At 35.9% G+C, this 23,713-nt stretch overlaps 1 protein-coding gene across 3 annotated transcripts in view; it reads right to left on the bottom strand.

The window, feature by feature from the left end:
- Positions 1 to 23,713, bottom strand: part of Mindy3 (MINDY lysine 48 deubiquitinase 3) — a 64,918-nt gene that overhangs the window by 17,816 nt on the left and 23,389 nt on the right. For all 3 annotated transcript variants that reach the window (XR_006148370.1, XM_042685981.1, XM_042685980.1), the window contains exons 9-10: positions 16,752 to 16,822; positions 10,648 to 10,728 (exon numbers count right to left, since the gene is read on the bottom strand). Coding sequence is in view for 2 of the 3 variants with exons in the window: in XM_042685981.1 (XP_042541915.1) it covers positions 10,648 to 10,728; positions 16,752 to 16,822 (152 nt within the window). In the remaining variant the exon portion in view is untranslated. The remainder of the gene's footprint in view (positions 1 to 10,647; positions 10,729 to 16,751; positions 16,823 to 23,713) is intronic.

Here is a 23,713-nt window from a genome sequence, read left to right as displayed (position 1 = left end):
GGAAAGATAAAATGCATGCTGTCAACAAGCTACAGACAGACGGCTGTAGAAACAAAACACACGAGGATGAATGAAGAAATGATGGCCTGTGGAGACAAGACTGAGCTGCATCTGTATCACAAGACTGTGACCAGGGAAGTCACAAACTCTAGGTCTTAATTTTACATCTGAAAAAATGAGAATACTTCAACTACAAAAAGTCACGGTGAGAATTACAAGTGTTTTATACTGATACTTGAAAAGCTTAACACTGCATAGATAATTGCTATAAAAATGCAATTCCCCCAAAACAAATGGTTTATACGTTCATTTTATATTTCTGGATACATAAAAAGTAATATAGCTTAAAATATATCCTGGCTTTAAAGCAGTTTTCAAAACTTTTGAAAACGGGAGATTTTGTAGGGAGAATGCAGTTATATAGATGAAAACCATCACGTCAGTAGGCACAACTGAGGCATGATCTGAATGGAAATATCTGGGACATTAAGTTTAATTCCTGAAAAACAATGCTCATTTCAGTAAGCATGATTGAGCAATACACCTAACTTCAAGTTCTACGTGTCTAGAATTTTAAGTCTTCTAGACTCAAAAAAAGGTCTGAAGGTGGAATTTCTTTTCCTGATTAAAAAATTCCCTATCATGACTAATTTATCACAGAGACTATTACTTTTCATTCAAATTCTAAAACACAAAAATTCAATGTTTTCTTCTGATTTTTTTTTTTTTAGTAAGGTTTATTTCTCATATCCTATAGTCAATACAAAATCCTGTTTGGAAGTCCTAGGCCTTTTGTATTTGGATGGGCATCTCTGTCTTCAGTTTCTACCATCATTGTTGTTAATTTTTATTGTAAAGGCCTTCAATTCTTAGTTTAGTTTATTCCCAGTTTTAATCTTTTTGAAGCTATTGAAAATGGGACTTTTCTTCATTTCTTTATCAGCTTATTATTATTGGTATACTGACATGCGACTGAATTTTTAATGTTGATTTTGTATCCTGGTACTTGGCCAGGACCTATCAGATGTAAGAGTTTGGGATGGTGGTGTTAAAATTCTTTAAGAATAGGCAATATGCTGAGAAAGACTTACAGACTAGAACATATTTGCAATTCTATCAGTTAAGGGGTTAATGTTCAAAATATGTAAGAGGCTCAAATAGTAAAAAATAAAATCCCAATTTTTAAAAAATGAGCAAGATACCACAGTAGATATTTCTCAAAAACATACAATGGCACAAAGGTACATAAAAAATTCTCAGTATTATAAATCATTTAGGAAAACAAGAAGTAAAGCCACAATCATCTCATACCCATCAGAATTGGTTTTACCAAAAAGACAAGGATTAACAAATGTTGGAAAGGAGGGATAATTAAAGAGAGTCTTTGTATGCTGTTAGGAACAAATATAGGTTAGTCCTACAATGAAAGAAAATGGAAGGGAAGTTCTTTGAAAAGTTAAAAAGAGAATTACAGTAAGATCCAACAATCCCACTTTTGGATACTTAAAAAATTTGGGATCAAGCTAGGCGTCAATGGCTCACACCTGTAATCCTAGTTATTCAAAAGGCTGAAATCTGAGGATTGCAGTTTGAAGCCACCCTGAGTAGGAAAGTTCATGAGACTTATCTCTAATAAACCATTTTTTTCAAAAGAAAACAAAAGCCAGAAGGTGAGTTGTGGCTCAAGTAGAAGAACCTTGAGCAAAAGAAGTTCAGCATCAGCACCAGCACCAGGACTGGCACAAAACAACAACAAAAATTTGGGATCAAAAGATGTCTGAATTCCCATGTTCAATGCAGCACTATTCATGTAGCCAAGTTAGGGACCAAGATAAATATCCTTCTACAGATGAATGGATAAAGAAAATGTGGAATATACAGATAATGGAATACTACTCGGTCTTAGAAATGAAGGAAATCCTGTCACTTGCAACAACATGGATAAAGCTGAAGAACATTATATGCTAAGTGAAGTCAGGCACTGAGAGAAAATATTCTTGTTCTCATTTTATGTGAAATTTAAAACAACCAAAACTTGTAGAGTACAATTATAGTTATAGAGGTCAGGATGGGGTGGATTCTCAATTGAATTCTGAATTTGCTATGCAAATATTAAATAAACTTAACATTAATATTTTATAATCCGAAGGCAAAATATTTCAATGAGAAGTATTGTAACTTCTATTTTTATCTTATTATATGTAAAGGGAACAAATTATAAAAGATGAAGTAAAATAGACATTCTATGAAATAACTAAGTATGAAGAACTGAACAACGGTAGAACTGAACAAGGGATAAAAAGGAGTCTACCCCCCAAAGAGTTTCTATTTCACAGACTACTAGAGAAATTCCATAGTGTAACTGTCTACACACCTATAGTTTATTTCTTTTATCTTATCTTTACCACCACCCCAAGCCTATCAGGTAGTAGAGAAAGGTTTAGATTATGACCTTAAATGCATAAATTGATTAAAGAGGAAAATATATTATTAGTGATTAGCATTAAAACTAAAATGAAGTATAAACATTTCACACTCCCCCACAACTATTAAATTATAATTAAGCAATCAGATGCCAATGACTGATTCTCCTATTCAAGTAAGCAAGATTACTTGTGCTTTCATTATCCTTAGTTGTATCATTTCCAAGAAAATTTCAGCATATGAAACTTTCTTGGGTACCACAGAAGGAAAACATCTTAAACATAAGAGCAAAATATTTAAATACTGCTTAGTAGTTAAGCTCAGACTCACCATCAAATTTATCTATATTCTAAAAGCAATTCTCTACATTAGTCTGACACACTCAGGTGTGCTGGTCACAGGAATATTAAACAATTTATTTTCAGCCAGGTTACAGGGACTGCTGAACAATATAGCTTTAAAAATATCTAACCTCACCCCATCTTCAGTTAATTAGCAAAGTGCTGTAGAAGAGAGGAAATAAAAACCAACAAGCTGCAATGGGACGATCTAATAACCTACATTCATGAATCACGTATCTCTTACATGTACTCTCTGTGTTATCACTATAATCATCCACTAATTACCATAAGCCCTTCAAAATGTTGTAATTGTAGCTAAAAAGTCTAAACATGTTCTGAAATGTAAGGCCTATGTTGGGTAGTCATTAATTCATTACTGAGAAGGTCTTTTATTCATTATACCTTTCATCACTATCAAGATCATCAGCTTTCATGAATAATCAAAGACTTTCCAAGAACCTTACTTAAGTTCAGGAATGATTGCACATATAAGTGTGATTATGGAGTGCTATGAACAGACCCACCCCCTAAAAAAAGACAAAAGTAAACGTTTCTCTGGTCAGATTTCACTTTAAAATCACTTCATCTGTTTTATACTGACTCCGTCCATGAGCTACACTTTACAGATGTTTAGGGAACTATTAATAAATAGACTTTATCAAATGTTCTCAACATATATCATTATATTTAGGGAAGCTCCCTATTTTCTTATTTTTTTCCTATTCTTTTCCAAACAATGTACAAAAGCCTCAGGCTATGTTCCACTATCTCTATAGCAGCTCACTGTTAAAGTAGCACTAATTTGTTTGTCCTGTATAAGCCAAGGTACCAGGAGAGGAAACAATCTTTTAAAGTTCTTGCTTCAAAATAATATAAGCTCAAAATGCACAAATGGAAATACGGTAATAGGATAAAATGCTTTGGATGGATATGAACTACTCTTACCATACGATTAAGAGTGGTTTATTAATGACAAGTCTTTTCATGAATTTGCTTTTCATTCATGCCTTAGATATTCATGTTTAGCCTTCCATATCAAGACAGATACTCATATAGGAAAGATGACTTAGGAATAAATGCAGTTAATTTAAATTGCTGATATCTGACCCCCTCGCCAGTCTTTTCTTCCATTTTACTTTCCTAGCACAATTAGAAATGGTTTATATAGTAAAAACCAGTTACTATGTCCTAAATGTAACTTCTACATATCACATCTTGTTTTTTTGCTTTACCTTTTCCCCAAACTGGTAATATAACTCATGCTTTAAACTTCTGTAAGCTGAATCATGACTTTTCATTCATTTGTCAGTTCTCTTGTGCCAATTTCTCCACTTTCTAGTCTCTACTCTTTAGCAAAATGATTATTTTTTTGTTTTCCTAAGAGAAGGAAGCAGTTGAAATCACAGCGCAGGAATCAAGAGAGTTAGTTTGAACCTGGTCTTTGTATTCATTAGTTTAAAGATGTGAATTGTTATTGGTAACAAACAGTAAAATATAGAAGAAAGTGGTATTTATCTCAAGGAATAATTACAAGTTAAATGGGGAATGAATGTAAGATACTTAACGATGTACACAATGCTCAGTCAATTACTATATTTTAAATTATCAATAAATATTAATGATTAATATACTGTATTTCAATAGTATTTTATTACAATGTCAAATATTTGCTAAATGGGTATTGTAGGTAAACAGATCAATCAGGTACTGTCAATAAGAAGACAAGAACAGTAACAAGATGAAAGTAGAAGAATCAGCAATGCAAAAGATGTCAATTGCAGACCATAGATGCCTACTGGCATTTTTATAAACCATGAGTGCATAATAAGTATTATTTGAGACAGAGCATGCATATGCACACACATACCAACAACCAAACTTAAGACGTACAATGTATGAATACCTCTATGTGCTATCACTGAAAGTTAATTTTCTTTAAACAATGACTTAGATTATACTATAAGGAAAAATGAATGTATCAGGTGCCAGACTTAGGTCTGTAATCCCAGATACTCAGGAGGCTGATCTGAGGATTGTGGTTCAAAGTCAGCCGAGACAGGAAAAGTACAGACTCTTACCTCCAATTAACCACTCAAAAACCAGAAGTAGTGCTGAACCTCAACGTGGTAGAGCACTAGCGCTAAGCAAAAGAAGCTCAGGGACAGAGCCCAGGGCCAAAGTTTAAGCCCAGGACTGGCAAAAAAAAAAGAAAAAGAAATACTAAGGACCGAGGGTTTCTTCTAAGAATCAGAATAACTTCACTGACATGACTAAAAAAATAACTAAAAACAAACAAAAAAACAAACCAAATACCAAAAAACTCAGAGTACAAAATCTAGTTATACAGCTATAGCTGCATGAGCACATATAAGATTGTAAAAAGAATATAAAAAGCAATATATGTTGCCTTTAAAGAGGCAAAAACGTTTACATGTTTTTAAAGATTTTGCTTAAAAATAATGAAGCATGAAAAGTTACAAACATGATCGTAACTCCAAATCATCAAGATTAGCCCAAAGTGTGTTAAGCAGGTAGAAAAATTTGTGTCTAAAAAGACAAACATTTGTATACTGAAATAATTGAAAGTGGATGGTAGAATTGTACTCAAACTTTCTCAGTATTTAACATGACTACCTCGTTTATCATTTTTTTGTTATTCTTATTTTAGAAGACATGTGTGAAGTCACACAAGTTATGATTTATTAAAACTGATTTATTAATCTCTCAAATTTATTACTCCTGCATCGTAAATAAGGCATGAAATCTAAGTGTATACACAAACACTAAAATTAATGTAAGGTAGATGGGGTGACTAAACATTAATATATGAGAGAAAACTGCTGTAAAATGTCTATGAAGTGATTATTTAAATTCCACAAGGTTTGCCAATAATTAAAGATGCAAAAAGATGAATTGTCTTAGTGAAGATAAAAGCTACAGAAGAGCGTTATAATATTCTGAAACACTATTGATAAGTAGAGAAAAGCACAATCATTAAAGCAGAACTGTGCAGTTTTCAAACACATAACTGAAGGCATCTACCATCTAATTGCAGCGGTGTTCCGTGTGTTACGCCAGGTAACACACAAAGCACTTGCTCTACAGAGCTGATTCTGCCCCAGACGCCCAGTAACAGACACCACTGTAAGTTCTTACCCTGTTGGCTCACCCAACAGTGAAATGCCTTGTTTCTTCTTCTCATTAAATTCAATGTCTTTTTGTATTTCATGTTTAGATCATAATGTGTTTTCATGTGTTCTTACAAGAGAGGAAAAGTGCTTTATCATTGAAAAGGTTAAAGGTGATGCTAGGCACACACAGTGTCCTTTATAACCACTGCTAGAGGATAAAAAAGGATGTAAGACTCATCCCTACTTCAAAAGGAAATCTGAAATGGATTACCAAGGAAATTAGTCACTGATATTTAGAAGATGAAACTAGATGCCACATAGACAGGTTCCAATGATTTCTATATGGGGTCAACAGCTGTCACCCCCCACTGAGATTCAAATACATGGTCACAACTAAAGACAAACATGTCTGCTATAATACATAGTTCTATGTATATATTAAATGTTATGAAATTATACATCAATTGTGTATATATACATACATTCATAAATTGTTTCATATAGATTATTTTATAATATATAATTTCTCAAGACCCATGCCCAGAGCATGCTGCTTCTCAATACACCCACCTAAAGGTTTTATTCTGCCATAACTCAGATAAGCTGTCTGGAGATTGCTCCACCCAACCTAAGAAGAATTAAGTTTCCTTCTTTGAAGAGATCTATTTAGTTACTGAATTTCACCTCAATCACAGCTTCTTTTAGAAGGTTCTGTGGGAATTTTGCTGCTTAATGACTTTGGAGTTCCTGTAAGGTTCCTGCAATTAGGTTCTGTTATGTTTTCCCCTTATCGTAACTATGAATTGACAGTGGATACCTTGTGTGCATTTCTCAAGCACCTAAGGTACTATGTGAAAGAATACAATGCAAGTTTTGTTGTTTTACAGTCTGATGTTTAGTTTATAAGATCACTTTGAGGGAGAAAATTCAGATGATGTATAAAAGATGGGATAGGTTAAATTTAAAAACTTCAGAAAATACTTCATAAAAGTTGAAAATGTCTAATAAAAGATCAACCTGAAATTTTACAGCCTACTCATAAAAGAAACTATTAAATTGATTTTCAAATAAATTGATTTTCAAATAAACTGACTTGTGAAAAAAATCTCTTCCACTCTCATGAATGTATTTAGCAATTAAAAAATATCTTAGAAAGAATGTTACAATAAAATTGAAAAGCTAAGCGTGGGCTACCTTTAGACATCTCAAATATGAAGCAATAATGATTAAGGAAATGGTTGAGCACATGAGTGTACTCTTTAAAAAAAATCAACTGTTCATCTCAAAAAAACAAACTCAAAACAGTTAAAAGGTTATTTCACTGAAGAAAAGCCATTTTTTTCTTTATCCATCCTCAAATCATGAAAGTAAATCTTAAATAGAAAATATGACTTTGCCGGGTGCCGGTGACTGTAGCTACTCAGGAGGCTGAGATCTGAGGATCGTGGTTCAAAGCCAGCCTGGGCAGGAAAGTCCATGAGACTCTTATCTCAAATAAACCACTCAGAAAACTGGAAGTGGCACTGTGGCTCAAGTGGTAGAGCACTAGCCTTGAGCTGAAGAGCTTGGGACAGCGCTCAGGCCCAGAGTTCAAGCTCCATGACTGACATTAAAAAAAAGAAAGAAAGAAAGAAAATATGACATGTAGAAAAAATGGACCTATGAAAGCTGTGGGCAGGGAGGGGAGGGACAAACTGGGGGAAAGGAAAAGAAAGGGTGACACTGTCCACAAAAAGAAATGTACTACCACCAGACTTAGAAAAGATGGCCCCTCAGTCAAACACCTTAGTAGTAACAATAAAATTACTTAAAAAAAGAAAATAATTTGACAATGCTCATTTATAAATACTCATCACAGCTGTTTTATAGAATATTGGTGTTAGTGATGAGCTCTTCTATGTTATTATATGCTATAATTGTATTAAGAACTATTTCTTGTAAGCTCCGAGACTACATTAGTTTATGTTCCATTGCTGTAAAATACTCGAGGCTGGGAATTGGTAAACAAAAAGGGTTTGTTTGGCTGACAGTTTTGAACAGAAAGTCCAAGCTTAGATAGCTGTGGTGGGGCTTTTTTTTTTCGTTTGCTTTGCAACATGGTGGAGTGGGAAAAGAAACTGCTGCATACAAACACTTCTGCATCAGCAAGTGATGTGGCCTCAATTTATTATGACCTCTCCTTTCCTTTAAAAGCAGGGTTTGAACACAGGGCCTCATGCATGCTTGCTTGCTGATTCTCCACCATTTGGTGATGGAGTTTGGATAAATGGATTCTGACTGCTCTTGCTAGTGCTATATTTCAATTAAAAAAATAAACAGTAGTTACATGAAGTACCACACAGAGTAACAGATCTTCTCCCTTCATTACTTCTGGAGGGAAATACAAGAAGGAAGCAATGTCAGCGCAGCCACAGTGCAGTTCTACCTGTCTTTCATCTCCAGCTCCACTTTCATGAAAAGTACAAGTAGTGAATAATCTGTTTTAACCATTGGTGAGAAGATTTAACAATGGCAAAACTCCTAAGTACACAACTTTCTATGGCTCTGTGGTAACCATTAGCAGCAAGTACTACAGTAGATATTTCTATACCTCAGCTAACAAGTTCAACACTTCACCAAGTTCTGACATTTTACCTCAGGAATCAGCCTCTCAAATTCATGTACTCTGCTGGACCAAGTTAAACTTCCTGCTTACCTGGCATATGACAAGTCTTACTTAGATGTATTTCATAGATTATCCTGCATATCTGCGTTTGATTTTCACCAAGCTGGTCTCACTCTTCTCAGGATAAAGAGCAACGTAGAGGGCCTACTTTCATAGCCTCACTTCCTACCTCACTCCCTAATTCTGGGGCCTCCCACTCTTTTCTTTCAGTTTCTTCTTACCATATTCCTTACCTGGCCATTTGTTTCTTCCACTTGCCATGGAGCAAATGCTCTCCCCTCACCCTTCCACCAGTTTTATCCTATTGATGCCTCTTCAGTGCTCATTTTAGATACTGACTGTTCAAGGAAACATTCCAAATTTACAAATCTAAGATAAAGTTTTTCTGGCATCCATCACACTTGTAATTTTGTCTGGTAGCCTCCCTCCAAATTGAATGTCTCATCTACCTTTGCTCACCATTGCATTCTCAACATGTGACATAGGCTACTCACAAACTATGTCTTGTCAACATTTCATAAGTGGCTATGAATAAATGAAGTCTTTGGCAACACTTTATCAATACAGTGCATGATTCCATTGCTTTTCACAGGCATTTCACAACACTAAATTATAGGTTGTCTAGAAAAATCTGAACATTGCTTTTTAACTTAACTGTAACCAAAGAAGTCAGCACATGATATACATATCAAGTTTTATGGAATAGTCTTATATTTTTATAGAAACTATAAAAATAGTTTATAGTTTATTTATAAAAAGCTGTCTGTTTCAGTCTATGGAACACATAACCAAGTAAAAACACTCACCAAAACCAACAAAACTCAAAACAGCAACAAAAAAACCCATGGACAAAAGTGTTGTTTAAGTGTAGAAATATTAAAGAATAACCAGAGAATGAGTGGATCTTGTCACAATTCCAAGAACAGCAAAATATCCAGTGGTTTCTACATGGCAAAATACAGCCATACTACTTTATATTTACAAGCATGTAAAGTTAGACCTAATAAATGTTACTATCACTCTAATTTACTATGTACATAATCTTCCAGTTTTGTTTTTATTTTAAAAAGAAAATCTACCTGATCTCAAAGAAAAAAATGATCTGCAAACGAGTTTACTAGTACCATGTTTAAACAATCCAAATCTAGTGTCTGAAAAAGAAATCAACTACGCACTTAAAAGTTTCAGAAAGAGTCATGAGATGTGTTTGAAGAGGATTTCAATATCACTGGGAATCAAATGTGGAAAATTCATGCATAAACTTTATTCATTCAACCAATGAATCCTCTACCCACGGGGCTAGACTATATAGCAAATCCTGAGAACGCAAGGTCTGTATCAACAGAATTGTTAGTAGTATCAAATTAAACCTGTCTAAATATGCAATAACAATACAAAAGATTCCTAAGATTTGTAATAATCTGAAACTTTACCACTAAATCTCTATTAAACACCCTATGAATATATGTATTTCCTGACATGTCTGTCTGTAATTTCAGGGATAGAAATAAAGACAGATTTAATTTCTTGTGTGATTACATGGCATAGACAAAATTTATGTTTTGTCAGGCTTATGCCTGTGTTTATCTCTCATGGACGCTGTCTCTAATAAAACATTTCATTGCATTTGTCTGGAATCTATAAATAAGATGAATGAGACACAGTTCTGTCTGTCCTAGACTAGGCTTTTTTCCTACACTGATGCACGCAAAACAGTATTTTACTATTAGATTTTGAGCTATTTTCTAAGAAGATATAAATAAAAATTTTATATCCTTCTTAGATAAAAACAAGTAAAAACTTAATTCAATTGTTTCTTAAAGCAATAACAAAAGTCATTTCTAAAAAGAGTCAAAAGCAAGAGCTCTAAAGCTGGAAAAGGTAAAGCAGTTATAAATAAATCATAGGAAGTCTTAGTGAAATGAGTCCAAAATTAATATAACAATGTGTTCAGTATTAATTTTTGGAGTAATATATTTATTAGTGGTAACAGATAATCCTTCACAAAAACAAAACTAAAGATGAACTTGTAATATTTATTTGTCCAATGTCATACTCTGTAAGAACAGTCCTGCAACAAGCATACCTTAGCAAAAAATACGGTGAGGTGAGTTTCACTGCCAACAATCCAAATAGGGAATTTTGGAGATTTCAAGTAGGAACCAACCTAGAACAAACATAGCAAAATATAACAAAGGAAACTGTTTAGCACCTGATAAGTGTATGCTCACAATTATTTGAAGTATAACCTATATAGTACAATCTATATACCCTATATATACCTAGTCACATTTAAATGTAATAATGTACTATGAGAATGCTGAGTGTATAAAGGAAGTGTCTCAGGTATATATTTTACCTTTACATCAGAACAATAATAATGAAAGTTCAACACTGCAAGATATAGCTAGCTTAGTCCTAAGGGTCACTCTCAAATTTTCTTGAAGTTCCTACGTGCAATGAGCGCTTCAGAATTTCAACTTAATTCCTCAAACCTAAGCCATACATTTTATAATTTACAAGGAAAATAATTATACATTAACAAGCTTTATGAATACATGAAGGGAAAAAGACATAAGAACATAGTTTTCCTCAAAGAATCTATGATACCATGATGATGTCTCCAAAAAAACAATCTAAAAGCAGTAAGGTTAAAAATTCTACAGCTTAACTCATCATGGTAGGTTATTTCAATGTACAATATAGTCTCTTTAAAATGTTTTAAAAACCATACTTATGTTTGTCTTCAAATGTACATACCCACATGCCACCTTGAAAGGCAATGATGTACTGTGAGAATGCTTCACAGGTAAAAGAGGATATTTTTGAGGGAGGCAGTGCTGGGGTTTGAACTCATGCCCTTATACTTGTTGGGTTGATGCTCTACCATTTGAACCATGCCTCCTGTCCTAGTATTTGCTGAATTTTTTGATATAGTGGCTTTCAGACTTTTCTGTCTGAGCTGGCCTTGAACCACTATTGTTCAGCTCTTAGTCTTCTGAGTAGTTAAGATTACAGATCTAGGCCAACAGCATGTAGGTGGTAAGACTATATACTGAGGAATAAGTAAATGCAAAACTCCAGAAGTATTTTGTAATAATAAAAATAAGTTAAGAGGGCACAAATATTGTAGCCATTTTGAAAAATAGATGTAACAGTTTCTCAAATATTTAAACAAAGTATTACCGTGTGTGTGTGTGTGTGTGTGTGTGTGTGTGTGTGTGTGTGTGTGTGTGTGTGTGTGTGTGTGTGTGTGTGTGTGTGTGTGTGTGTGTGTGTGTGTGTGTGTATTTACTTTAGGGTATGCACTGCTGAGAAGTAGGTAGGACATAAATAAATACAAGAAAATTGGAATAACTTCCTGAATCTAGAAATCAGTAACAAGAGAAACCACAGAAAATATTCTATGACATGGAGATAGAATAATTCACATTAAAATTATCAGTGGATCTGAAGAAACAGGAGAGGAAATAAAGTTGCTAGAAGCAAATATGAATAAAACCACAAATATCAGCACTTTGGGTCACAACACAGACAGTGCTGACAGGAAAGTTTATAGCCATAAAAAGACAACATTAAAAAATAAGAAAAAGGGCTGGGAAGGTGGCTCAGTGTTAGAGCACTTGCCTTGCATGCATGAGGCCCTGGGTTGGATTCCTCAGCACCACATAAGCAGGAAAAAAAAAAAGCCGGAAGTGGCGCTGTGGCTCAAGTGGCAGAGTGCTAGCCTTGAGCTGAAGAGCTGAGGGACAGCGCCCAGGCCCAGAGTTCAGGCCCCACGACCGGACCCAAAAACAAACAAACAAAAAAAAGGAAAATTACAAATAATATGGTGCACCTCAGGCTCTTAGAAAACCATGAACAAACCAAACCTAAAAGCAGTAAATGAAAATAATAAAAAGCACAAAAAACTTAAAACCCCTCAGAATTATAGACTAATTTTCCTGATGGAAATAGACGCAAGAATTCTTGATAAAATACCCAGTATCCATGAACTGAACTCAAGAGGACACTAGAAAGATGACACATCATGATCAAGTTGGGTTCATCCCAGGGATGAAAGGATACAGCAAAATAGGTAAATTAGGTAACATAATACAGCACTTAAACAGAATCAAAGACAAAAAAAAGGTCATATAATCATTTCAGTAGATGTAAAAAAACAAAAACAAAAACCTAGGAAATTCAACACCCTTTCATGATAAAAAGCCCTGAAGTAACAAGGAATATAAAGAATATATCTCAACATATTTAAGCCTAGATACAGTAAATGCATATCATCCTAACCAGAAAAAAAACCTGAAACCATTTCCTTTAAGGTCAGGAACAATAGTATTCTCCTCATTATATTCAATATACTCCCAAGAATTCTTAAAAATAAGGAAAAAGAAGGAAATAATAGGAACAAATACAGGAAGCAGTCAACTCTATTTGCAGATTATATAGTTCTATACTTAAAAGGATCCTAAAAGGCAGTCCTAGGCAAAAAGTCCACAGAGACTCCATCTTCAATTAATCAACAAAAAGCTGGATTGGTGGGATGGCTCAACGAAGCATAGGAATGTAAAATGGATTATGTCTGGGGGTATCAGAAGGAACGAGGGCAAAAAGAGAGGGTATGGATGTGGGTAGATACAGTCTTAAGTATTTTTTTGTTAGTTGTGGGGCTTGAACTCAGGCCTGGGCACTGTCCCTGAGCCTCTTTGTGTTCAAGGTTAGTGACCTACCACTTGAGCCACAATGCCACTTCCAGTTTTTGAATGGTTAATTGGAGATAAGAGTCTCACACTTTTCTGCCTGAGATGGCTTTGAACCATGATCCTCAGATCTCAGCCTCCTGAGTAGCTAGGATTATAGGCATGAGCTACTGGTGCCTGGCATAGTCTTAAATATTTTATACACAAAACTGAACAATGAACTTGTTCTAAGAAGGGAAGGGATACCAGAAGGGATGGTTTAACTTGGATACACTGTATGCATAAATGGAGACATCACAGAGAAATCCCTGTGTACAACAAAGAGATACTAATTAAAGTTACAAAACAGTTTATTTACTTAAAAATATGTTTATAAAAAAGCATGCTTGTCCACAGGAGCATAACTGGATAAATTTATAAGACTGACACATTATATAAAAGAACATCATTTAATTATGAAAAGGAACAAAGTACTAATAAATGTTAAAACAAGGATGAACACTGAAAATATTGCTAAGTTAAAGAAGTCATAAACGCTGGGCATTGGAGTTTCACGCCTGTAATGCTAGCTACTCAGGAAGCTGAAATCTGAGAATCACGTTTCAAAGCCAGCCTGGGCAGGAAAGTCTGTAAGACTCTTATCTCCAATAAACCACCAGAAAAACGGAAGTGGCACTATGGCTCAAGTGGTAGAGTGCTCACCTTGAGCTGAAGAGCTGAGGGACAGCACCCAGGCCCAGAGTTCAAGCCTCACGATCAAAAAAAAAAAAAAAAAAAGTCATATGTATTACATGATTTCATTTACATAAAATATCCAGGAGAGACAAAGCCATAGCAAGAGAAAAAAGAACAGTGGTGGCTGGGGTGGGAACCAGAAGTGAAGTTAAAGGTTACAACTTCTTTATAGCCTGAGACACACTCTGAAACTAGATAGGGATGGTTCCAGCCTGATAGCATACTAACACCTGCTAAAGTAATTATTATTATTATTATTTTTTGGTTGTGTAGGTCATGGAACCTGAACTCTGGGCCTGGGCACTGTCCCTCAGCTCTTCAGCTCAAGGCTAGTGCTCTACCACTTGAGCCACAGCGCCACTTCCAGCCTTTTCTGCTTATGTGGTACTGAGGAATCGAACCCAGGGCCTCATGCATGCAAGGCAAAAACTCTACCACTGAGCCACCATCCCAGCCCTACAGTGCATTCTTTGAAGTGGTGAATTTTATGACATGTGAGTTATGTCTATCTTTGAAAAAAATGCAGTCAAAAGTACCTTAAGTCACATTCTTCTTTGTCAAGCTGTGTGTTGTGGATAAATGGGAATAGAGAGACTTCATCACTGAATATATATGGTTAAAATGATATGTGAATGTTAATTTCATCTTTAAAAAATAACTTGTTAAACTATCAAAAATGGAGAAATGTATAAATGTACAAAATAAACATAAGCATAATTACTTCTGCTAACCCATTTCTCTAAGCATCTAGTGAAAAGTAAAAGCACAGAGATCATGAGAACTCAGATACACATCAACATAACATCGTGTAATGTAATTTCTCTTTTTAAAGTGCCAACTTGGCTTAGAGGTCTTGGCTAGAAACTAGTCAGTTTTCTTTAAAGAAGATACCTGATTAAATTCACAACTCAGTTACCTTCCTTATGAGTCTTTCACACACCAAACCATTAGGGACCCTACCCTTCCATGCCCCAAGGCCACAGACATTATCCAAATTAGACAGTTCACAAGGATCCCCAGAAGCCTTGTTAACCCTATCAAACCTGCCATATATAGGTATGCTGCTCCAGCTTGCTGGCCTCCTGTCCCCCAATGTAGCCCTATACCACCCTGTCAAGAAGCCCTCTATCTTTTACAGTACATTTTGTTGGGCTATTAAAAGAGCTTTTCAGTGTATATTCCTTTAGAGGAAACAGGGTATCACAGTCGTTATTTTTATGAAATAATGTGAAAAAAGAGTAAGCATTCCATATCTAGGCAGACAGAATATCAAGTACCAACACTCAATGATATTTGATGTTATATGTTATATGTTTGGGAAAATGATAGGATACCAGTGTGGCTACAGAACAAAAATAAAGAGAGAAATGAAACTGAAAGATAGGATCAAGATCCTGAGGCTCTAACAAGCTATATGGTATATATTCCAAAACATGCGATCTCTACAACCTAGCCTCCTAGAACACAGGTGGGTGTGTGTGCCTATATGCCCATTTCCCTTCATGACAGATGAATGTGTGTGCTAAGGGAGAGGAAGGATCTGGATCTCTGGTTGCCAACTGTCTTGGGAGTAGCTTTGGGCTGTATAATTAAAATGACTGGAAAAGAAGAAGTTGCTATCATTTACCCAAATTAACCAGTGAGGGCAAGATGAGCCCTATCTGATTATCATACCCACCTCACTCTAAATGCTCTCAGGAAGAGGAATGCCATCTGTCAAACTAACATACATGCACGTGTACAACACAGCAAGAGAACAAGAAACTTAATCTGCTTAAAAATAATCATCACCATTAGAACGAACCACTACTATGGCACCACCATTCTAAAATTTAAAAAAAGAAGTTTAGTCAAGCACCGGTGGCTCATGCCTGTAATCCTAGCTACTCAGAAGGCTGAGATCTGAGGATCGTGGTTCAAAGCCAGCCCAGGCAGGAAAGTCCATGAGACTCTTATCTCCAATAAACCACTCAGAAAACCAGAAGTGGCACAGTGGCTCAAGTGGTAGAGCTCTAGCCTTGAGCTGAAGAGCTGAGGGACAGTGCTCAGGCCCAGAGTTCAAGCCTCATGACTGATCAAAAAAAAAAAAAAAAAAAACCAAAAAAATTAGATCTACTTTTTCCTAAGATTTTTTCTAAGAGTTTGACATCTGAATACAAATAATGTGCATTTAAAATTACTTGAAATACTCAATGTTTATTTCAGATTGCACAGAAAGTCTAAGTATATTGCACTAAATGAAGGCTTCATAGCAGTTCCTAACCCTTGCACATGTGTAAAAAGAGTTTAGTGTTGTAAAATGCTTGGGATTTTATTTTATTTTTTTAGTGTAAAATCATTTTTTTCAGATGGAAAAGATAAAAGTCAGAATTTCAGGCATTTGGAAAATTCTCTTTTGTTGCCTGATAAAGTATTTCCAGTTGTTTTGGTGAGGCATACTCTTCATTAATGAAACAGTATCTCACTTTTCTTCAGCCTACAAAATAATGTATTAATAATTAATCATAGATTGCTTTGATTTATATATGTTCTAGATTCTACTATATTCATCTCACAGGAGAGACAGAATGATCAAGAATAATCAGGCAGTTTAACTCTTTAATAACCCTGTCAGTTTAGGGTAGGAAGTAAGGAAGGAACTGAAGAGATTAGTATTACAATTTTAAGTAAAAATGTGTCATCACAGGAACAAAAATAGCATGCATAACACTGGGTATGTGATTATAAAACATTCAAAGAACCTTAAAAATGGACTCACCTTACAGTATCTTAAAGCTTCCATTAATGTTAAAAACCCTACAGCTGCTTGTTCATGTATACCAAGAAGTTCTGCAAAAAATAAAACAAATGGCAAAGTTAGCATTATGTTACTATATATTAATCTGAAAAGTACATGCAGATGTATAATAATATATACTCAACATACTAATATACTTATACATATATTTGTATCATAAGCAAAATTCCTTTTATTCAAAACTACACTTTAAAATGTACCATATATTAAAAGGTCACATCACTATACTACTCATTACCAAATACCTTTAGTGGCTAGGCATGGGTTTGCATGATTATAATAAAGAATTATTTTTCTGAATCCAAAGATTTATTGGCAAAATAAAGTAGACTTAGATTGATTTGACTCTAAAAAACAAGTGGGTATGTTAATCACAAATAGAAAACATATCCCTGGGTAGCAGTGACCCTGATAGATGGTACTTATTAATGGACATCTCATACTACCCTCTCTGTAAATGAACCCAGACACTATGCTTAGACTGGAGACATAATGATAAATAGTAAACAGTTTCTGCTTATAAAGCTAAGAGTTGACAGAGAAAGAAAAATGAAAAAAATTTGCGTGCTGTCTACAAGTACGTACACACACACACACACACACACACACACACACACACACACACACACACACACACACACACACACACACACACACACACACACACACACACACACACAGAGAGTTAGGATAGGATAGTAGTTGCTAACAGTGTTAGGGAAAGTTTACAGATGTTGTAACTTTTGAGTTCAGTCCTGAAGCATATGCAGTAATTTTCCAAGTCAAAGAAGACAGAATTGAAAGCAAAGGAAACAGCAGAGGTATGGAAATCAATGTACTCAAGATGAAATATTTGCTAAAGCTTCCTGTGCTTTTTCGGTTTTGTTTGGTGCTGTTTCTTGTTTTCTGAGAAGGAGCATACAATATTGCCTTCACTGGACTCAATGAAGACCTAGTAAACAATCCTCTAAACTCAGCCTCTCCAGTACATGGGACTAAAGGTGTGTGACACCATACCTGTTTCCTTAAACACATCTAGCCTGAGGACTCTGATAATAATTAACTTAAAAGTATGGTCTGTAGTTGGATAGACAGAGATCATAACTTTGCTTTTCCAAATTTGGGTATGTTTGTGACTTCTAAATTGTAATAAACGGGAAGGTAGGTTCAGAACACAGGAAAGGCAAGCCGGGGCTGGATATGGATGGGAATCACAGGTAGAGAGCACTCACAGAGGTAGACAAAACAGAACAGTCTGTACAGAGAAAAGGGAAGAGATTATTCCCTATTGGGTTATAACTCACAATATATCTTTTCATAGATGAGAGCCATTACCTAATGTACAGTAAGCAGTCATATGATAATATGTATTTAGGTCCATAAATAAGTCTAAAATTCCTTTTTCCTCATTAAAAACCACATTTACTATAAATATAATATATACATAATTTTGCATCCTTTTAACCACCTGGTCATAACTCATACATTATCTTACCAATCAATACAATAACATGAAACTACATCTCTGTTCTGAACAGATATATACAAAACAATCCAAGTACTGACAGATTAGTGTTTGGGGTTTGCAAATTCAAAATTAATAGAGGAGCAAATGCGGTGGCTTATGCCTGTAATTTCAGCTACTTGGGAGGTGGAGACGGGGGGATTGCAGTTTGAGGCCAGACCTGGCAAAAAAGTGAGACCCTATCTCCAAGAGAAGTAGATTGTTATAGTGTATGCATGTAATTCCAGCTTACAAAGTAGGTAGGATGGCAGTCTAAGCTTAGCCAAGCAAGAAGTGTAAGGTTCCATCTGAAGAATGACAAATGAAAAAGCTTGGGGGGCAAAGCACTTGCCTGGTAAGCAGAAGACTCTGGCTTCAAGCCCCAGAACTACCAAAGAGTGCAAAATAAGCAGAAGGCAAAAAGAAAGAGCTTGTATTGTCACTAGCTTCTTATAGGTAAGGATGAGCGAGACCAATGATCCTTATATTGGGGTTTATTCTTTGGGTCCAGAAGACCCTTTTGGATACTGTCTGAGATCAAGATGCTTCCCTCTTACTCTCTCATAAGTGCAGTTTTACACAGGCCAAATGCATTACACCACAGCAGACTGATTTCATAAACATACAAAATCCAGTAGTCTACTAATAAGCTAGAGATTAAGGAGAACTGAAAAAATGCTAAATAATGTCAATCTCTAATTTTGTTTAGTTTTTCATTTACAATGCTATTTATATTAAAAAGTAAATAGCCATGTAAGTTCCACCTTTTAATTTCTAAAATCAATTATCACCACCTAGTGTTATGATTAGATACTACATCTGTTTCCTTGAATTTTAACTTGTGTAGCATAGTATGTTTGCAAGATATTAAAAACAGCTTATTAGCTTTTCATAAATTTTGGGTTATAAATTATTCAGATTCAGTTAGCAATCACATGCTTAACTGAGATTGGGAGGATCATGGCTCTAGGATGATCTGGGCAAAGAACTTCCATGTGAGCTCTTTCAACAGAAAAAGCTGAATGTGGCAGGGCACACCTGTCATACCAGTATTGCAGGGACACGTGGGTAAACAGGAGGACTACAGTCCAGATTAAACAAGACAAACAAGCAAGACCCTATAAAATAACCATGGCAAAGACAGGCACTTGTAGCTACCACCTACTACTTGGGAGGGTGAAATTAAGAGGATCAGAGTTTGAGGCCTTAAACTCTGATAAGCTCATGAGACACCACTCTCCCCTTCTATTCTCTTAAGCTAGATGGGAGGGTGAGACTAGAAGAACTGTGGTACTAGGGCAGAAAAGTTCTCAAGGTTCTGTCTCCACAGAAGGGAAGCTGGACTTGGTGGTGCATGCCTATGATGCTAATGACCGGAAGGCTAACAGGAGGTATGAATCATGGGCCAGGGTGTGGCCGGGTGAGAAGTGAGGCCCTGTCTTGACTGGGTAGACCTGTCCATCAGAAGACTCATTCAGTTCCTGCTTGACTTTCAGGGCTATGAGATATCAGATAACCAGACAGCATGAGAGAAATTAAAAACTTCTTTGGCCAACTTTAGTATCTAGTTTATCTTTATTGATTCTATTGGTTCTATATATAACACTCCTAGAAACACATGTGTATTAAAGGATGGCTAGATGAAGCTAAACAACAAGTTCACTCACATACTTATTTTAGGGAAAGAGGGCATTTAACATTTACTGTTGGTGATTTTCAAGTGCAGAATACCAATAGACACCATATTTCAAAAGAAAACTCTTAATCCTATTATGTGTGTGTGTGTGTGTGTGTGTGTGTGTGTGTGTGTGTACGCATGCCAGCCAGCACTGGAGCTTGAACTTCGGGCCTGTGCAGAATACCAATAGACACCATATTTCAAAAGAAAACTCTTAATCCTATTATGTGTGTGTGTGTGTGTGTGTGTGTGTGTGTGCGCACGCGCGCGCGCGCGCGCGCACATGCATGCATGCCAGCCAGCACTGGAGCTTGAACTTCGGGCCTGGATACTGGAGCTTGAACTTAGGGCCTGGATACTGTCCTGGAGCTTGAACTTAGGGCCTGGATACTGTCCGTTTTTTGCATATTTCAAAAGAAAACTCTTAATCCTATTATGTGTGTGTGTGTGTGTGTGTGTGTGTGTGTGTGTGTGTGTGTGTGTGCATGCCAGCCAGCACTGGAGCTTGAACTTCGGGTCTGGATACTGGAGCTTGAACTTAGGGCCTGGATACTGTCCTGGAGCTTGAACTTAGGGCCTGGATACTGTCCGTTTTTTGCTCAAAGCTGGAGCTCTACCACTGGAGCCACAGCTCCACTTAGCAGCTATTTGTGGTCAATTACAGATAATAATTTCATGGGCTTTCCTGTACAGGATAGCCCTCCTACTGACACAAACAAAACAAAACAAACAGAAGTACTTAGTATATTTTTTTCAATATTACATAACTTCCGTTATATTGCTAGAACAGCAATCCAATAAATGCTGACAAATGTATAGATTTTTATTTAAGCTTACATAGCTGAAAATACAAGCAAGTTCAAAGTGAATATTGCTAATGACTGAAGGAAAATACAAGAAATATACCTTGTCTGTTTTCTTTCTGTTCCAAGGTAATTATTTGCTTGGTTTTGGTCTTTATACTTAATCCACAGCAAAATACAGTCTTGACAGGCAATATTTCAGAAAACATAAACCATGAATTTGTATATATTAAGAACCTCAAACTTGATAATTGATTGAAATGTTATTTAAAGGAAGTAATACACTGATTGTAAGAAAAAGAACCTATGGGGACTACAAGAGGCTGAAGAGAAGCCTAGATAGAGACAGAAGAATTCTGGCTGGGGAGTAGGATAGGTTGAAATAAAGTATAGAACGTGTAGAAAAATTAACCATAATAACTAGTAGCATGTGCCAGAGAAATGTACAAAAAACCAAGTAGAGTTAGAGCAACAGAACACAGGAGGAAGCAAGGACAGAGGCCAAGTGGGAAGGGGTAGGCCCTTCAACCAGAGTTCAGCAAGGGCCAGCAAGTTCAGCTATTCCTTCTAAATCACCTCAAGTTCTTAATCTCAGGGCCCAGAAGCCATTGGGAGAGGAGAAAGAGGTGGGGTTTGGGGGGAGACCATAAAGCCCACATATTACTGAACAGACTGGGCTACTTTTAGCTTGCAGGTGCAAATGCTTTGAACTATGAATCAGAATAGGTTTCAAAGGAGTAGGATAACCTGAATTATAGGAAGCAAATTAAGGTAACCTGCTAGTTTCTTTCCCCATGAATTTCATTCTTTAAAATTTGAGAGGGAAAGAGGGAATAGGTTACATTTAGCAAAAGGAAAGAAATGTAAGTATCATCTGATGTGAAAGAAAAATTGTATTGTCAAAGCTCTATAGATCATGATAATGACAATTTGCCTTGTGAAGGTTAAAATGTGTTTGTGACTTTAACTAAATATCACTATTCCACAATACTGTGAAATATATGAAATTTATGTAATCACCTAATCTCAATTTTAAAAAAAGAAGAAAAGTGAGAGAAGGGGTATGTTAGGAGCGATGGGTGACAATGTTATTAGACACTTTGTACTCATAACCACTTAAAGATAGTAAAAAATTTAAAAAAAAATGGCTTTTATCCAAAAGTAGCAAAACTAAGCTCTCACCGTCATCAGTACATGAATGTGTTACCTAATGAGAAGGGGAGTAAAAATAGTTCTGACATTTCTGAAACAATAAAATGAAGAAATAGATCATACTAATGTGCTTTTTAAAGTCTGGATTTTCACATAAAAAAAAATATATATATATATAATTTTTCAGGTAATTAAGTATATTGATTTCTAAAGCTTGACAAAATTTTATACTTAAAGTTCAGAGTCATCTAAATGGAATAAAAAAGTACTAGTTTCTCAATCATAATATTTGGTTTTGTTTGATGACTATTTTATCTACTTAAGAATTATTAAAAAATAGAGAGTAAATTTGCCAATGAACTCTGAGAACTGTGGAACTGCATGCATGTCTTTTCTCACACCTAAGTTAAGTTAGCAAATAAATTTAGACAGATTCCAATACAAACTGTGGACAGTTTTGGTCACAGTTAATCAGCTTTTCTTAACAGAATGTGTTTTCATTTGATGCCTCTGACAATGAAAGAAGTTATATGAAAGAAATATAGTAAGACACCTTATTTACAAATTTGTTACAATGTGGTTTTTAACCAACTGTAGTACAGAAAAGGTAATTTAAAAAAATCTCAAAAAGGCCAGGCGCTGGTGGCTCACGCCTGTAATCCTAGCTACTCAGGAGGCTGAGATCTGAGGATCGCGGTTCAAAGCCAGCCCGGGCAGGAGAGACCGTGAGACTCCTATCTCCAATAAACCACCAGAAAACCGGAAGTGGCTCTGTAGCTCAAGTGGTAGAGCGCTCGCCTTGAGCTGAAGAGCTGAGGGACAGCGCCCAGGCCCAGAGTTCAAGCCCCACGACCGACACACACACACAAAAAAATCTCAAAAAGCAAAAATTTTAAAACCCTGCTTGGTTGATGCTGAGTTCTAAGCTTTATGTTTATCATTCATTGTGTTTAAATCATTGTGTCATCTGCTGAGTTGGTTCCCTGAGCTTAATTTTTTGAAAATGATTCTCCAAAAGCAAATGGTATCCAAAAAGTTAATGTGTTTAAGAGATAAAGTGAAAACTTTAGATTTGGTGAAGTCAGTTTGTCTTTAGCTAAAGTTGGGTGGCATTATGGGTAAAGTGAATCAAGCATCTACAGTACAATACTGAACATTCATTCACCGTGTTTCCTCAGTGGAAGTCTCCTTGAATCACTGACATGGATACCCAGAGCAAGAGGGTCTATTGTAATTGAAGCCAGACAGAAAAGTGGCAATGGAAGTCTCAGTAGTTTAGAAGTCTCAGATAAAATCAATGCCAAGCATTTGAAAAAGAAAATATGCTTATTAAAAGTAACATACACGGGCTGGGAAGTTGGCTCAGTGGTAGAGCGCTTGCCTTGCATGCATGAGGCCCTGGGTTCGATTCCTCAGCACCACATAAGCAAAAAGAAAAAAGCCGGAAGTGGCGCTGTGGCTCAAGTGGTAGAGCGCTAGCCTTGAGCTGAAGAGCTGAGGGACAGCGCCCAGGCCCAGAGTTCAGGCCCCACAACTGGACCCCCCCCCCCCCCAAAAAAAAGTAACACAGACAAAAAAATCCTCTAGATTCTCATAGCAAATACTTTAAATTTCAAAGCTTTGTACTTTTTCCTTAATTTTAAGGAACAAATATTGTACCTTGGTAAATACTGAGATTACTTTTTCTAAAGAAGTTAGCCCTACAGTTCCACTATCATACTAGAGAGAACAAAGCCCTGAGAAAGGATATAACTCGACTGAAGTCATGTACTTAGGATGGGAACTC

Source organism: Dipodomys spectabilis, unplaced genomic scaffold (assembly GCF_019054845.1).
Source record: "Dipodomys spectabilis isolate Male_0828 unplaced genomic scaffold, ASM1905484v1 ptg000096l, whole genome shotgun sequence".
In the NCBI taxonomy this organism is placed as follows: domain Eukaryota; kingdom Metazoa; phylum Chordata; class Mammalia; order Rodentia; family Heteromyidae; genus Dipodomys; species Dipodomys spectabilis.
The sequence above is the reverse complement of the archived record's forward strand: the minus strand, read 5'-3'. Positions and strand labels throughout refer to the sequence as shown.